This window comes from Caretta caretta, chromosome 1 (genome assembly GCF_965140235.1).
Source record: "Caretta caretta isolate rCarCar2 chromosome 1, rCarCar1.hap1, whole genome shotgun sequence".
In the NCBI taxonomy this organism is placed as follows: Eukaryota; Metazoa; Chordata; order Testudines; family Cheloniidae; genus Caretta; species Caretta caretta.
Window position 1 is genome coordinate 136,516,393 of NC_134206.1, and position 17,265 is coordinate 136,533,657.

The 17,265-nt window shown below is 40.9% G+C and overlaps 1 protein-coding gene across 12 annotated transcripts in view; it reads right to left on the reverse strand.

Moving 5' to 3' along the window:
• Positions 1-17,265, reverse strand: part of GPM6B (glycoprotein M6B) — a 132,347-nt gene that overhangs the window by 11,825 nt on the left and 103,257 nt on the right. For 6 of the 12 annotated variants that reach the window (XM_075131352.1, XM_048861130.2, XM_048861094.2 and 3 more), the window contains 3 exons: positions 17,056-17,175; positions 3,561-3,747; positions 1,059-1,215 (listed from right to left, as the gene is read on the reverse strand). In XM_075131352.1, coding sequence (XP_074987453.1) covers positions 1,059-1,215; positions 3,561-3,747; positions 17,056-17,175 — 464 coding nt within the window. The remainder of the gene's footprint in view (positions 1-1,058; positions 1,216-3,560; positions 3,748-17,055; positions 17,176-17,265) is intronic. The other 6 variants (XM_048861193.2, XM_048861182.2, XM_048861174.2 and 3 more) reach the window with 1 other exon arrangement.

Sequence of the window (17,265 nt, forward strand, 5' to 3'; positions counted from 1 at the left end):
CTTTGAAATCCTATCTCAAAAACATTGTGTTTCTGTTCCTAAACCATGAGGAAGCTGTGGGCAAGAATTTTAAGTTTTAGTTTATTTTTTAAGTGTACTAATGGAAAAACTATTTGGAACTTTTTAAAGGTTTTAAATATTTCATCTGTATTGAAGACTCCTCGTGCAATCTTGAGTCAGTTACTTTCTCTCTATGCCTTGGTTTCTCATCTGTAAAAATGAGACAGTAATACTTGTCTAGCTTCCAAGGGTGTTGTGAAGCTTGATTCGTTGATATTTGAAGGACTTTGTGGCCCTCAGGTGGAATGCGCTATAGAAATTTAAAGATTTACTATTTTTTAAAATAATCCTGCATAAACTACTCTCAAAGAGTTTTGTAGTCCTTACTCTAAGTCTCTAATGCCGTAGTTCCTAAACTTCTTCTGTTGTGCTCCTCCTTACCTGTAAAGGAACCTGTCCAGGCCCCCTGGGAGCAGGGCTGCAGCCAGGAGTGGAGCTAGAGCCAGGGCCAGTGCAGGGAGCCGAGGCTGGAGCTGCGATCCAAAGCTGCAGCTGGGGCTGAGGGCAGAGTGGGGTGGCGCTCCCTCCCTACCCCACATGAGGGCAGGCCCCCCTGTATGTCCCTGAACATTCTTCCGTGCCCCCCTAGGGAAGCACGCCCCACAGTCTGGAGACTACTGCTCTAATGCCAACTCCAAGTATCACGACTGTTTAAGGCCCAAATTTACTCATCACCTGGGTTGAGCATTACAAAATGTACAATCTACAACCATGAAGTTGAGTTTAGAACACGTAAATACCTAAATAGCTCATTCTGCAAAGTTTGGATCCCTCTGAGCTTTCCCAAAGTGCAAAGAGAAGATGGGTCTCAGTGCACAATTCTGAGTACTTCTCTCTTTGTGGAGTATGAAAAGTTTAACTGGGCAAAAACATTGTGGTGCAACAGCATAAGAGTCAAACAGCCAGATCAAAGATCTTCGCTAATGTGAAGAAAATATTAAAGGCAGTTACTATTCTTACTTTGGATAGCAGGGTGATGGCAGCAGTACTGTACTCACCATTCCACTGATGCATCGGCCACAGGCTGTTGTTTTGAACTCACCATGTAGCTCCTTCACAGCACTTGTTGTATAAAAGCCTTCCGCCAAAAGGATTATTCCATATAAGAAAAAAAATGATGCAATGCCATAGATTACATACTGCATTAGCTGTATGCTAAAATGGAAGAGGAAATAAGTTAGTCAGACTTGAAGTCACATTAAACCAAAGCAGTCTTACCTGATTATATTAAGGATGAGCAAATTCATTCTGCCAAATATCTATTCAAATATTGTGGATCTGTTTAAAGAATTGGGTCAGGGGTGTGTGACCCAGCCTTGCGATGCTCATTTTACAGATGTGGAAACTGACATGGGAAACTGATGTGCACCAGAGGGACAACGGTCTAGGGCCTGCCTGGGAGTCAAGAGATTTGGGTTTTAATCTTGCTTCTTACACTGACTGGGTGTATGACTTTAGGATAGTCATGATCTTTGAGCCTCAGTTCCATGCCTGCAAAATGGAGATATTTCTATACTTCATAGAGCGTTGTGACCCTTAACTAAATGTTTGCGCTTTGGTATATATGTAGGAGCAAAATGCTTGAAGTGGCAAAGGCTTGAAGAGAATTAGGATATTCTGGCCACCTAGCTCTGTGCTCACTCCTAAGGGCCATGTTGCCTGTAAGGAGACAGCATCATCAGCTCCAAAATTCACACCTTTCTTACACCCCCTACCCAAATACATCTACATACATATTTTACAGTGCATGAAAATGATGTGATATTTTCCTGAAAACATGCATATGAGCATCGCTGTTAAAATTAACAAACCCTTCAGTGCAGGAGTGAGTCCATAGTTTCATAGCAAAGGTACAAGAATATCAAGTATGATTAAAAATACAAGCCAGAAGTACTAACCTACTAAAAAATATCTGCAGGTAATTTTAAACCCCTCCAACTAAATTTATCTATTTCCATTAACTCTTGGCATTTCTCCTTAGGCTTCCACACAGCCTGCGTCCATAGTAATTCAAGTACCAATTGCTCATTTCCCTGATACAGTGCCACTGTAACCATGGTTGCTGATGTTGGGTTGATGATAGGTACTTGGTCACAACAGCTCTCTCCCATGTGCTGCTATCAAGAGTTCTTGCAAAGCTTGCTCCCTATCGTTTGAATTTCCTCCTCAGTTAAACAAATGAACCCCATTACTTTGCACATACGGCTTTGTTACACTCTCGGTTGCTGAAGCTCAGCTAGTGATGCTACATGCCATTGCCATACAAGCTATGGTTCTGCTGCATTTGTAGAGCCCTGCAAATCTGTGGATTGTGGACCAAATGCGGATACATGTATATAGCATGCATAGAATACTAGCACCTTGTCAAAGGGTTTTTAGATACTATTAGATAAGCTCCTGACCTAGGGTAAATGGTCACCAGACAATCAAGGGCTGGGTGAACAAGATTGGAGGAGAAAAGCTTTATTTCTCGATAAATGGGATCCAGAAGTAGCTCATAAAATGAAGTACAGGCAGAGCTGTCAAGAAGAGGGGGAAAGACGACAGGGAAATTTCGAGAGTCCATGTGCCCTAAAGTAAAAAATGACCAGGGGAGCATACCAGGATCCTACCCAACACACCTCTTAATCCCCCTACACCAATGGCCTCGTGCTGTGGGCTAGAAGAAATGGCTTGGCAGAAGAGGGCAGCTAAGCATAGTTACAAGGGCTCTTCCTGCCCACTTCCAACAGCTGAGTATGAAGTGCTCCCATCCCTTGCTAGCCCAGGAAACACAGGACATGATCCCACTGCTAGTAGGATTCTCCAGCCCCAAATCAAAGCTCTTGGGCATTCTGAGCACAGTAGTGCACTTCCCGCCTCACAGTCTGCTCCTGCCCTATTATTGATCATGGGTCTTGGAGCATTGCTCGTGTAGTTGAAATTCTACATGGCTCAGTCCTGCACTGTGCCTCTGACTGGTGCAGCTCTATAGCATGTGCAGAATGAAAGAGAGCATCAAAGGTGTCCCAGCACAGCTGGCTGACTCACTTCACAGGAGTGAGTGTCACTCTTGTTTGCATACAATTTGCCTTCCCCATAATCAGTTACTAGAGATGATGCACATAGCTCTGCACCAGTGATGATTTGGTTTCCTAACATTCTGGTCCTTTACATTTTTAGGGCCCTCCCATCAGCTGGAAACAGCTGACATTTTGTATTTGATTCAGATCCAGCTGTTACAGAGGAGACAAACTGTGCTCTCATTAGGACTTTTCACCTGTTCTTCCTGTTTTGTCTAACAAAAGAAGTCATTCAGGCTGAAATTATATGCTGAATCTTTGTGCATGGAAGCGATAACACTAGACATTTTGCCCTGTGTGTATATTATTTAGAGAAAAGAGCCTAAGCCTCTGAGTTTGGCATTTGCGTTTGGATCCATCTCTAATTTCAGTTGTGTTTGTTTATGCGGTGTTTTGCTGGAATTCTTCCATGAAGTAATGGAAGAGGTGCATACTTACACTTCACTCAGCAAAGCATGGTCACTGGAGTTTGTGGAGAAGTGTTGTTCAAGGATAGATACGGTTCCAGTGAGAGCCACATGACCACAGCCACAAAACAATGCTACCCCAGAAAAGCAGAGAATGGTTGCCACAAGTGAAGCATATGGAACTCCTCCCAGGCACTTAATGCAACATTCAAAGCAACCTAAGCAGAAAAGATGAAACAAAGGAAACATTATTAAGCACAACAGCAAATTATGAGGAGAAGAACATTCACTTTTCATTTAGTACAACCAGTGGGGGCTGGCTCAAATTTAAAAAAAAAAAATTGGCAAAGTGATATGTGGAAAGCTAACAGATGATGCAAGATGACGACAATTCCTGCTCTAGAGCAATGACCTTCAGCTTTGTCTGTGTGAACTCAAAACACACAAGTGGAAATGGGTTGAATTCTCATGTCTTTGCAAGATCAAGAAGAGGTCATTGATGAGTTAGAGCATCAACCGAAAAACAAAAATCCATTTAGCTAAGTGAGTCCCTCTGATATGACTGCTCTCAGATAATACACTGCATTTAAAAACTATTTGTAACAACAATAGGAGGCGTCAGTTACACTACTGCCATGCTCTTTAAGCACGTCAAGGAAGTGAACACACAACATGGGGAAGCATTTGGGAAAGATGAAAATGTATTTTATACTTCTACTGAATGAAGGAGTTCAATGCTTCATGGTCTTCAAAATCCAGCTACTGCACATTTTGTCTAAGGACTGTGTTTTTATGAAAGGTTAATATATGTCCTAAAAACAAAATGATATAAAAACTATTTTATAAACCAGTTTAGCTACCTAAAAGCCAATGGGGCTGAGAAGTGGCAAAAAGGAGAATATTTGGAATAAGAGAATCAGTTTTAAAAGGACAAAATATATATTTAAATAGAAAGAGGAAATATTAAAGTGAATGTTTGGCAAATAAATTAAGACTGACGTTTCCTTTTCAAAAGGAATATTGAGGTCTAAACTGTACTATTCAGAAAGCATAGTTTTGTCTCCAATTTAAAAGAAAAATACTGGATGTTCTGTCTCAGCTGGATGAAGGCTACAGTTATACCAACTCAGGATCAGAGACATTGTGATAAGGTAAATGCAGTTGCAACTATCGGATTCCTCCTGATGGCACTGCCTGAAAATCCATTTGCTTGCAAGACTGAGTAATGTGAATTGGAAACAAACAGAGCTATGTGTGTTATAATGGTAATGGCAATCTATACCAGTCCATTGCTTCATTGCTTCAGGGTGAGAGCATTACACTGGCTAAGCATTCATCATTAGTGTATGTTTCATACAATTGTGCAAAGTATAAACCATTAGGATATTACTCAATGGAACTACCAGTGTTGAATGTAACAGAAACAGCCTGTTTCTTCCAATATATGGTACAAAATGAATCATTAACCATTTAAAATTTATGGAGACAATTGGGTGGTGCCTACATCATTACTTCTGTCTCAAACTCCAAGAAAAGATCAGCAGATCTAGGCCTACTAAAGAAAGTAGGGTTTTTTTTCCTAACATCCCAATCTTCCAAGTAACAAATGAGTTTTGCAACAGGCTCGTCCAGGGGGCATTAGGAAATAATGTGCGTACAATGACAGAAAACCCTCTAATCGTTTTATCAATGTAAGACTCTTTGTTTTAAAGATCTCTTACCAAATGCCCCTGTCATGCTTAAACATCTATTGCTACTTAGATGTCTTATGAAATGCCACTTCAGTAAATGCATACAAGATTTAATTATATAGAAGCCAGCTGGGGAAGCTTTTACAGTCAAGTCCACAGCTGGAATCCATTCAGTAAGGAACTCTCTTCGTGCTTCGAATGCCACAAAACGAATACAGACAGCTTGATGTACTGCTTAGCCTGATGGGATGGCGGGAAGGAAAGGAAGCATAAAGAAAGCTCAACGGGAAGAAATATAACAACCACAAAAAGAAAAGGCGGACTTGTGGCACCTTAGAGACTAACAAGTTTATCTGAGCATAAGCTTTTGTGAAAGCTTATGCTCAAATAAATTTGTTAGTCTCTAAGGTGCCACAAGTCCGCCTTTTCTTTTTGAGGATACAGACTAACATGGCTGCTACTCTGAAACATAACAACCACACTACATCTCATATCACTGAGGTCCAAAGCTAAAGCAAACTTCAGAATGACAGATCTTGCAGGGTGATATGGCAAATTTGCAAAGCAAGTCCTTTTCATTGTCCAAACAGCATTCTTGGGTGTTTAACTGCAGAACCCAGGCACCGCAGCCCCTCTCATTTTATCATTCTAGCTCTGCATAAGTCTGATTTCTCCTCTTAACCTGTTGCTATTATAAAATCTTCTTTCATGCTGGAGGGTAGGATGTCTGGCCTCCTTCAGAGTCAACATCAAAGCTGCTCTGTGGGTCAAAAGGCAAATAGTTCTGAAGAATAACTTGGCAAAACCCTTAAATCCACATAGAACCTGGGCTAAAGGTTACTCCCAAATCTAGGTCATTCCAGTAGACTGGGCACCCCATGCTGTGCAGCCTAGTTTGCCACACAGTAATAAATACACTGGACTTGAGGGGTGATCTCTTTTGATCGCTCATTCAGGCAGATCACACCATTTCATCAACAGCCCCTTGTATTCAAACTGCCAGCAGTGGATGCCCCAAAGCTTTCAAATTCTTGTTTACAGTAGACAACAGTGTTTATGGCTCAGGCCTCCTACAGCACTCTACTCCACAAGAGAAAAGGCAGCACCGTCCTTCTGGTGGCCTTCACCATGTCAAGGGCAGATCACTGCCAAGATCCCACTTGATCAAGTCTGTAAAGCTACAGTGCCATTTCGAGCCAGACATTAGACAAAACAGAGCCCCAGCAACCACCAACCCTTTAACTCTAGGCCAATTGGATAACTGGGATACATACTCTCCTTGGTCCTTGGGCAAACAGACACCTCCAGCCCTAGCTTTAAACAAGGAAATACTGTCAATGGCATATTTCCATGCTAGACATGGCAGTATGCGCGCCTGTACACACATGTTCAGTCAACAACTTTTACAATGGAGTTTATACACAGCTGTTCCTATCAAAGGGTATCAGCTTTGCAGAATACACACCACCTGTTTGAGGCGTTAGACTGCCAGACCGCGCCAAATCCTCATTTTAATATGACCCAGTTAAAGAATGTTTGCAGTGTTGCCGTAACACACAAAGAATGTACTTTTTGGAGACCCTACATTCACATCAATGAAATCTGACAGTATGAGGTTTTTTTCTATTTTGTTTTTTACACCCTTGACTACCAAAATACAACTTGGAGAAGCCTTTCAAAACCAGTTACAGTAAAAGCTGCGTTCTCCATCACTTTATCAACCAGAAAGCTCTATTAACTGGCATTTCCGATATCTCCCAGTACAAATCTTCAGTCTAGTAACTGGGACGAGTATACTGCCCAGGGGGTTACGCAATTGCACATTCTGCACTCTACTTTTATGCAAAAGAGGCAGAAGACAAGTAAGCAAGCTGATATCAGGGATTTATTCAAAAAAGCAGGTTCCAGGGTGTGTCATAGGGTTAGTACAGGAGATCAGCCCAATCTCCTACACCTTCTACATCTACAGTGATAACTGATGTTGATAATGATGACCCTGAGGCACCGCAAGATCCTGAAGTGCCTTCGGAATCAAAGAAGGGTTAAATTATGTTCAGTATCTCTTTAGCGTTAAGTGTATTTTTAGTGAACTGGTGTATGCCATGTGCTGCCCATAGTGATATGTAGTGTCATAAAAAACTACTGTATAGAAAATTTTACCTGTATACACCTAAGTGCTTCAAGAAACCAACTATTCTGCAGTGCAGTGCTACTACTGGATTGGTGAGTCCCTGTATACTATTTTATACTTTATTTATTGTATTGTATTCTAATTCTTTGAAAATTGGTATTCCATTGGTTAATGTAACTCTTAGTTAACTGGAATTTTTGACTAACCGGCACCCCCCATTCCCCCAACATGCCGGATAACAAAGCTTTTACTGTACTACTATTAGTTCAGACAAAATTAAGGATTTTTTTCTTACCAAACTTTCTAGCCTAGTATTGGGAGTATATTTCCATTAAACACGGAGGTCCAGAACTTCAGCTGGTCTACTGAACTATAATCAGGTTAAGGCAGCTGAGAATCTGGCCTGGAGAATTTAAACTTTCTAGATGCAGTTTGCCTTGTGCTCTGCTATATTTCTGAATCAGTAGGCAGCAAGTTACCATACAACTGAAAAGCAGTGGAAACTTTATAAATAAATATGAAATAAGCAGAGTAAGTTGATAACAGATTCTGCTGCTGAAGCTGCGTATCCTGTAAACAATGTTGTAGTATTTAGTATCATTTGGGAAGTTTATTAAAAACTTTTTAATAAAAAATCTATTTGGCACAAATTCTGCTCTGTCTTCACTTTGCACGCAGATAATACCATGCAATTTTTAGCACTCTATACACCCCAGCAAATCAGCAGTGTAAAACAGTTTAAATATAAACCATGCATTACAAATACACATCAATGCATCTGGCTTTCAATGGCCATTTTGTCTAAAACATCACTAGAATCTTTTGTGCAGCTCAGCAGAATAAAAACATTTTTTGTCCTCAGGCTTGTGAGCAGAAGTTGCCATGGAGGCAGGTTAATAACAGCCCAGTGATTTGCCCAGAGCTGCTTGTGATCCTGGCTACAGATTTAACACACTCTCAGAAGGAGGCCAGCTAAAACAAGGACTGAGATTATTCTCTAGGGAATGAATGCTATTAAACACACACACACACACACACACCCCTCACCCTGAATATTTCTAACTAAGGGACAAAAATAAATAGAGGGGAAAGAACAGGAACCGACTATTCTTTTGTAGTCTCTTGGAAAAATATCTGTCACAGGAAACTGGTAAAGGATGAACCTACACATAAAAAGCCAGCCATGATACTGGTTGTTCATATAATTATTCTTTGAGCTGTGATGAGCAATATACCCATAAATAGCTAGGAGAGGAGACTATATACAGACCACTGAATATGTGCAGAGCTTTAGTCACACAATTCCCATTAATGCCAATGGCAGTTGTGTGGCCAAATCTCTTTCAGCACCGTGAAGGTGTACCCGATTTAAATCCAGAAAAGCAAGGAAATGCAGAATTAATGGGGAGGGACTTTCAGACAGCAATTCTCAGTCCGTAACACACCCTGCTGAGGTAAGTTTGGGGCAAGATTACAACTCTAAAAGGGACAATGGGGCCTGCCGTACAGTGGGCACAAAGGGGTGAGTTTACGACACACAGCGCTTACCCTTGTCCTAAGGACCTATTGAGGCTAACTCTTGAGCTCTCAGATTTCAGGGTTTTGATGAGTAAGACAGATACTGGCTTCTCAAAGTCAGACAGACAGAGACCAGAGTGATGTGAGCAGGATAATATCTGCTGGCCTGCTCCTTGGCCAGCCAACATCTCACCTGCAGGAAAGCAGTGCTCGTTTTCTGAAGTTCAAACTTCCTTCCAGGCTTTTCTAGTGCCGCAGCATAACTCAAGCATAAAGAAGTGATATCATAGCACACAAGTGTAAATAAGGAAACAAAAACCCAGGAATGGAGAACAATCAGAAATGGGGATGGAAAATCTGAATTTCAGGGAACAATCAGTCAGGGAACCAATCTGCTGCCCTCTCTTGCAATTTTCTCTAACTCTTGTTACTTTCCAGTTTTTCCTCCCTTGCACACCTCATTCCTTCCCTCCACGTAGTTCTGCCGAGCTCTCCGGAAAGAGGAAGCACTAGGCACTATTTGCTCCCTCATTATGCTGCATTGGGGGCTGCCAGCCATTTATATAACCCTGGCACAGGCTATAGCAATTCTAAACTCATGAAGTTTCGCTTCCATGGATGCCCCTGCATAGGCAACAGAGGCTGGGATATCTACTGTGCTGAACACTGGGTTAAAAGGCAGACACTTAGCTACTTTTTCAACAAAACAGGGTGGGAAGGATCTGGGGGAGGGGGTAAGCATTGGGTGACATTTTAAAATGTTACCTTATATACAATAATGTGTGAGAGTCTGTGTTCATTACAATGGAGTTACTCCCAATTCACATACCAATCTGAGAGGACAATCAGGCTATTCACATTTTTCTCTTATTTCCCCGGTATCTAGGTATCATCTGCTTTGACTGATGCCCAAGCATGAAAAATGCCAACTGTGTCTCAGTCACTAAGGACCTCCACTAGAGTACCTCCTGCACACCACAAAACAGCTGATACGGAGGTGCGGGGAGGGAGGGGGAGGCGCTGATTGGCAGGGCTGCCAGTGGGTGGGAGGTGCTGGGAGTGGGGGGAGCTGATGGGGGCTGCTGATGTATTGCTGTGGCTCTTTGGCAATGTACATTGGTAAATTCTGGCTCCTTCTCAGGCTCAGGTTGGCCACCCCTGTCATAGACAAAATGAAATGTTCTTGACTCCTTTCCCAGCCATAAACATCCAGTCAGTAACCATCTGCATTTGATGTGATATTATCAGAAAAGCATATGCTGGAACATCTCCCAAAGCAGGAGTCAATAATCTGGGGGCAACAAGGGGATTGTGAGGGAAAATCTTTAACACCATAACGATATGTTGAAAGTGTGTGTTGAATGTTTCTCCTCTGACCTTTTCTATTTGGGACAATCAGCACTTAGCCCTAGAACTGTAATTTTTAAAAATTACAAGCAAGCCTCTGTTAAGGCCTATGCTCCGTTCTTACCTTGTCCCGCTCAATTTCAATTGTGCGAACAAATGATAAAACTTAACTTGATACACTAAGCCAAAACCCTTGCTTAGGTACTACAGAAAAGGCGTGCGACTGAACTGCAGAAAAATAGGCTGAGTTAATGGTGAACTCAAATGTCGCTATTCATACGATTAATACTGAGCGTGTGCATAAATCTTTGCAGGACCAGGCCCTAATATTGCATGTTATAATAAGAAGAGCTTAGGCCCCTTTGTATTTTGAAAGAGCACTGCCCATGCACACCATTATAAACTATCTAAGGGTCCTAGTGCACTAAGGATTAACCTTCTGCTGCAGGTACTATATTTTTCATATCAACATTTTCCTTTACACGTATGCTTATAAAAAGCTGCTATTGCAGCCTTTCTAGCTGCTACTTTTCAAGCTTAAAAAGGAACCAACTCATAATAAGGACTAACTACTTTGGAGAACCAACACGGTTTAGTTCAGTGGTGTCCAACCTTCTCAGCCTGAGTGTCAGACATATTATTTCAAGAAGGTCAAGGAGCTACAAAAATACTTTGGGGAAGATTCTGCCCTGGCAGAGTGGTGTGTTAGAGGCAAATAGAGGACTCATAGTCCCTTGGAGACAATAGGTATAGGAACATAGGAATTGCCAGACTAGATCAGACTCAAGGTCCATCTAGTCCAGCTTCCTGTCTCTGACTGTAGCCAGTACCAGATGCTTCAGAAGAAAGTGTAAGAACATTACAGTAGGCGGATGTAGAATAACCTGCCCTCCACATATTTCTGATCCTGATCTCTTATAGTTAGACTTGTACATTAAATCTCGTGCTCCAGGGTTTTCCTGTCAAAACGTTTGATATCATTAATGATGCTAACTCTGGATATTCTTGGTATTCATATAAATATCCAGTCTCTTTTTGAAACTTGCTTAAGTTCCTGGCCTTAGTGACTTCTTGTGGCAATGAGTTCCAGAGCCTAATTACACATTATATGAAAAAGTATTTCGTTTATGTGTTTTGAGTTTGCCACCTTGCAATTTCATTGAACATTCTCACGTTCCTGTATAATGAGACCATGAGAACAGAAGTTTCTGGCTACTCTATCCTGCACAGGGGCTGGGACAGAGAATCAGGGAGTCATCACTGATTGTTGGTACTCAACATGAGTAAAGGGTGTCAGAATCTGACCCTTATGTTGTAAGCTCCATGAGGCAGAGACCCATCATTTCTTATTTGTCTGTAAGCCCCCATGTACACCTCTAGAGCTGTGTAAATAACTACAATAGTAATAACAATCAACTGCTAGATATAAAAGAATACACATCTAAATTGAGAGTTAAGACCACTGACTTTTTTTTCTAAAGTATCTTAGCGAGGAACCAAGAGAAATTGGGCCTTCTGCATACTCTTAACAACAGGGGTCTTACAGCCCCATTGCTACTGAACAGGGGTAATTGTTTGTTTCACTGCAGAAAGCAACAAATCTGCATTGGAGACAAAAACAACTATCTGATTAAGTCAAGATTTTGCTCTGCCCTTAATTTCAATGCAGCATGGTGAAGAAGAGTCTACAACGAGAGAGCACTTTTTTTGAACCACTGCTTTATCATCAGATTGCATTGGATTTATTCCAGAAATACTGTTTCTGATAGGGAAAAATAATTCCCTCCACTGCAGGAATCACTCGATTAAATACTCTGGCCTGTGTTATGCAGGGGTCAGACTGTCCCTGACCTAACGGTCCCCTTCTGGCCTTAAAAACCTATGAATCTATAGTGAAGGCAAATGTACATTCTTCCAAATTAAATCAGTTTGATGCAGTTCCAGTTCTGTGAAATGGTCCTTCAGTTTATAAGTATTCAGAAGATGGCCTCTTTTAAGGCAATATGATCTATACAATATGAAACACGGATTCCATGCCACATGCATCAATTCTAAGCTGCTAATGATACATAACACCAAGCATAAAACTACTGTGACACATGAGACAATAGGACAAGAGCAGTTCTCTTGTTCCAGTTTGGTCAGCCTGAGATGAAGGTCCAACAACTTCATTTCTTGTCAACAGAAGAGACAGGAACTCTTTCCAGCCCACGAGATAATGCATTTCAAAGCAAGGCTGCACCACCTCTGAAGAGAAGGAAGTTGGTCAACTTGTGCTTTAAGAGAGGATTTACTTTGAACAATCTTAACTGGGTCCATAAGGGTGGATATTTTCCCACTCACTATCGGTTATTTCTGAAAAATGCAACCTCCTATTAATCATTGCATCACTACAGTATTTTAAAAGATCTTCCTTGATAAAAATAGTCTGGAGCTCTGTTGCTATAACTTTGGCAGTAATTTCTCCTGCAGATTTGTTCCAGCACTTTGCAGCACAAATTTTGTCCAAGGACTCTTGTACGTGGAGGTGTTAATCTACATGCAGAATTCATTCATCTAAAATCACTCCACTGGCAAAAGTTATCAGTCTCAGTCTAGGTTGCACACAAACAGCATACACAAAACCCAGGGTTTGCAATCAGTCTGCCATTTCATATTTTTTATTAGAATAGTCCCTCTTTCTAATCTCTCCCCTCACCCTGATCTCCACCCATCTCCTCATGCACACTAGTCATCTCTCAGTTTTAGGTTAGCCAAGCCAGCATCTTCTGTCTAGACAACTCTGAGCCAAAAGGTGTAATAAATTAGACACAGGGCCAGACTTACAAAGGTATTTAGGCATCTAAAGAGGTAGACAGATACCCAGTGGGATTTACAAACGTGATCACGTGAGCTAGCACCTACCTCCCATTGACTTCTTAGGGGCCTTTGTAAATCTCACCCTGCATGAACTAGAGTTTCCTGGGTTTTCTTGTGAAAAAAAGAGAACAACTATTTTTAGCAATGTTTGTGTTTTAATCAAAGGTTAGTTTCTTACCTGTAAAATTTGACTTTTGAATCTTAGATCCCCCAGTCTGGAAGTGGTAACTTACCTCACAATGCATCAATGCCAGAAGAATCAATAGCAGAATAAGACTTTTAATCACACTGGATCTCAACCACAGCTACCAACCGCTTCTCCAGTTGACGCTTCCTTGACTTCAAGGAAGTAAACAAAAACAGAATCTCTCTCCCCAGTAAAAAGAAAAGGAGGACTTGTGGCACCTTAGAGACTAACAAACTTATCTGAGCATACGCTTTCATGAGCTACAGCTCACTTCATCGGATGCATGCAGTGGAAAATACAGTGGGGAGATTTATATACACAGAGAACATGAAACAAGGGGTGTTACCATACACACTGTAACACGAGTGAGCAGGTAAGGCTTGAATAAAGACTGGGAGTGGATGGGTCATTACACAAAGTAAAACTATTTCCCCATGTTTATTCCACCCCCCACTGTTCCTCAGACATTCTTGTCAACTGCTGGAAATGGCCCACCTTGATTATCACTACAAAGGTCCCCCCCTCCCACTCTCCTGCTGGTAATATGTCACCTTAAGTGATCACTCTCGTTACAGTGTGTATGGTAACACCCATTGTTTCATGTTCTCTGTGTATATAAATCTCCCCACTGTATTTTCCACTTAATGCAGCCGATGAAGTGAGCTGTAGCTCACAAACGCTTGTGCTCAGAAAATGTTAGTCTCTAAGGTGCCACAAGTCCTCCTTTTCTTTTTGCGCATACAGACTAATACGGCTGCTACTCTGAAATCTCCCCAGTAACAATCCTACTTAAATATAATTTTTTAAAAGGGGGGGGGCACGGCGGGGAGAGAGATTTTCAGACCAGTGGATCTGAGATTCAGAAGCCAAATCCAGCTTTTCAGTATCAATCTGGAACTAAGGGGTCTTTAGAGAAATAGCTTATCTAAATACAGAATAAGAGGAAAATGAACCACCACTATAAAGACCTTTGGCCAGTCGTAGCACCAACACAGGTGAAGGTGTGTGCATGGGCAGATGCTTTGCAAATTTCCCCCTGCTCATGAGACAGCTTGTATCCTTATGGAACGATCTTAAATCCTGATGGGAGGGTGCACCTTCTCGTGCCTTTATGCCTATTTAAAGTAGGCCCAAAAAGCCCAATATTTTTAGGAAGAAATCTAGGAAGAGAAAAACAACCATAAAACAAACAAAAACCCAATTCATCTGGAAGAATTTCCACAAGAATGTTCATTTTAAAACAAGGGTGCCAATCTTTAAACAAAGAGTTTTAAAGAAAGATGACAATAAAGTAGCATTTAATTGATTAAAGATCCAAGCAGATAGTTGCTTATGTAGAGATCTAGTGAAAGAAGCAAAAGATCAAAAGGAAAACAAAAAGTTTGCTCTCCTAACACCACCTATTACTGACACTGAAAGAGGAGATAAGGAAGGTTGCCCTAGGAAGAAACTGTACGTTAGTAGTGTTGGGAGTGTTTTCCAGTGTACTATTCAGTGCAATCCAAAACAAGAGATTCCTATACCAGCTCTGAAATGAAAAAATCCATTGTTCTGATTCTGTTCCTCTTTCAAGGGAAGTAGCAACATTTCACTGTGACTAAATAATCATTAGCACAGAGATTGGTATCCTTGTTCCAGCCTTCTTCAGCGTAGTTGGTCTGTTACTATTCTCAGTTTTCTACTGCACAGCACATCTGGAGAGATTCAGGTTTCTTTACATCAGAGCAATCAGAAACTGAGTTTCCCACATTAAAATGTCATTTTCAGCCTCTGGCTTGTTCAGGTTACGCCCAGGACCTCTTGCACCTTCAACTCTTCATTGAAAAGCCCCAGAAATGTCCTAGCACTCCCAAACTCACGCTTATGTTTGTATTTTAGCAAGCCTCCTAATTCAACCAGTGTCCATGGACAGACCTCAGCTTCTGGATGGCATTGATCATTGGTTCTTGAAGTGGATTTCCTTTAACGATGTAGTCTGACAGCTACCAGTGTAATAAGGATTTTGCTCTGAAGTAGTTGAGTAAAGATTTACAGAATCTTTTGGCTACTTCTTCTAAAGTACAGAGACAAATACCTGTAGGTGCATAAGCTTCGTAAAAGATGGCTAAGATAAGCATTGAACTTGTGAATCATGATATTTGCCTCTAATATTCTTCAACGTTTGACCTGAAAAAACATCCAGATGAAAAAATCTCTCTGATGGAAACAAGGCCTTCTTGAAATTTAGTACCAGTATATAAAACAGATTGATCACATTTGTAATGAACGCTGGGTTTGTGACAAAGAAAAGGAGCTTTTACTAGCCACATCATCTATAGAACACATCAGAGATCACCACATCTCAGAGACTTTGCAATCACAAACAAATGTCTTGAGCCACTTCAGATCTAGAACTAGACAGAACTTGCCCACTTTCTGGTGCTATAAAGCACTACGGATAAAACTGTTGAAGTCTAGCTAAACCATTAATGGTCCATAATGTTTTTTAAATGATTCCGTACATAGAATTGTCACCTTGAACATAGCTAGAAGATTTCTGTATGGATTTAGCCATTGGTTCCCCTTTGGGACTTTGGACAACAGTCCTCATCAGATATTCTTCTATATACCTGGCCATTACGAATCCATTCTCTCAGAATCTGTGTAGCAGGCTCACAACTAAGACTCCAGCAAGAAAAAGGTCAGTCTGATGACTCAGACTCAGACATTAGCTGAAGTGGAGATCTGAAAAGGTACCTCAGAATATTGCCAGCCCATTGTATTTTAAATTCTGTTTGGGATGTTATGCAACGGTACTGTTTCTACTTTTAGGAAATATAATGAAGAGCCATTAACAATGCAAAGTATTATTACCAGTACCAAGTTCTCCCTCTACCCTCCATAGCTGAGCAGAATAGACGTGATCAACCAAATAATACATCTGACTAATTTAGCAATATTTTTGAATATACAATTTGACAATAAAAATATTCACTCATTTCTAGCATACAGACTAAGCCTACCATGGAAAGAGCATTTTAAGGTCTAAAGAACCAGGCCATCGGGTTATATAAGGGAAGGGGCTAAGTGGAAAACTTGGTGAATGTTCTCCAAATGTAGCGCTCAAATCTCTGAACTGGATTAAATAGATCAGCTTCATCCAGGAAAGAGGCTGGTTGGGCAAAATAACCTTACATGTTGTTTGACCTGAGACACTTCAAAGGTAATTTTCAAAAAGTGAGCTAAGTGCTCACCCTCTGAAAATCAGGCCTCCATTTTAGTGACTCAAGTTGGGCACCCAAAATCTGACACATGCAGAATCTCTAATCACTTTGGAAAATCTTGGCCTCAGTCTTTCTTTAAAACATGAGATACACACACACACAGTTGTTGCTGAAAAATGAGCTATTAGGTGAAATACTGTTCAAAGAAGCACTTGATAGGAGACCCACTGCATTATGTATTGCTCTCTCTTTGGACATGGAAGCCAACTGATGGACTATAAATTATACCAACATCAGTTTCTTACTGGGTTTGCATACACAGCAATACTATCCTGCCTTGGCTGTGGACAGTTTTGAAATGATTGCTGGCAATACAATTAACAAAATGATATCTATAAATTGCAAGCTACTGCCTTTCCAACACTAACAGATTAAAATTAAAGTTTATTTCAAGCAATCATGAGAAAAATCAGACTCCTAACTAAGAAACATAGAAAAACATTTTTGAAAAGGTTACAGCTACTGCAAATCATGTTTGTGCTACCGTATTTGAACTCTCCATTTAGATTTCACCCCAACCCTTTATTTACCTTGAATCCCCAAAGGACTAATATTGCCTCTCAATGCTGGCACATGATGGTACTGGTGTGGCCTTGAACTCCTGTACATCCAGTGGTACCTGCCAATTTCCATTTCTGGTCTGGTGATCACTGCCAATTTTAGGTGGTAAAACGTCAGTGTCTCCAGCAAAAAAAAAATTTGTTCAATAATTTTAAAATTAAATGAATAAAAGTAAGTGG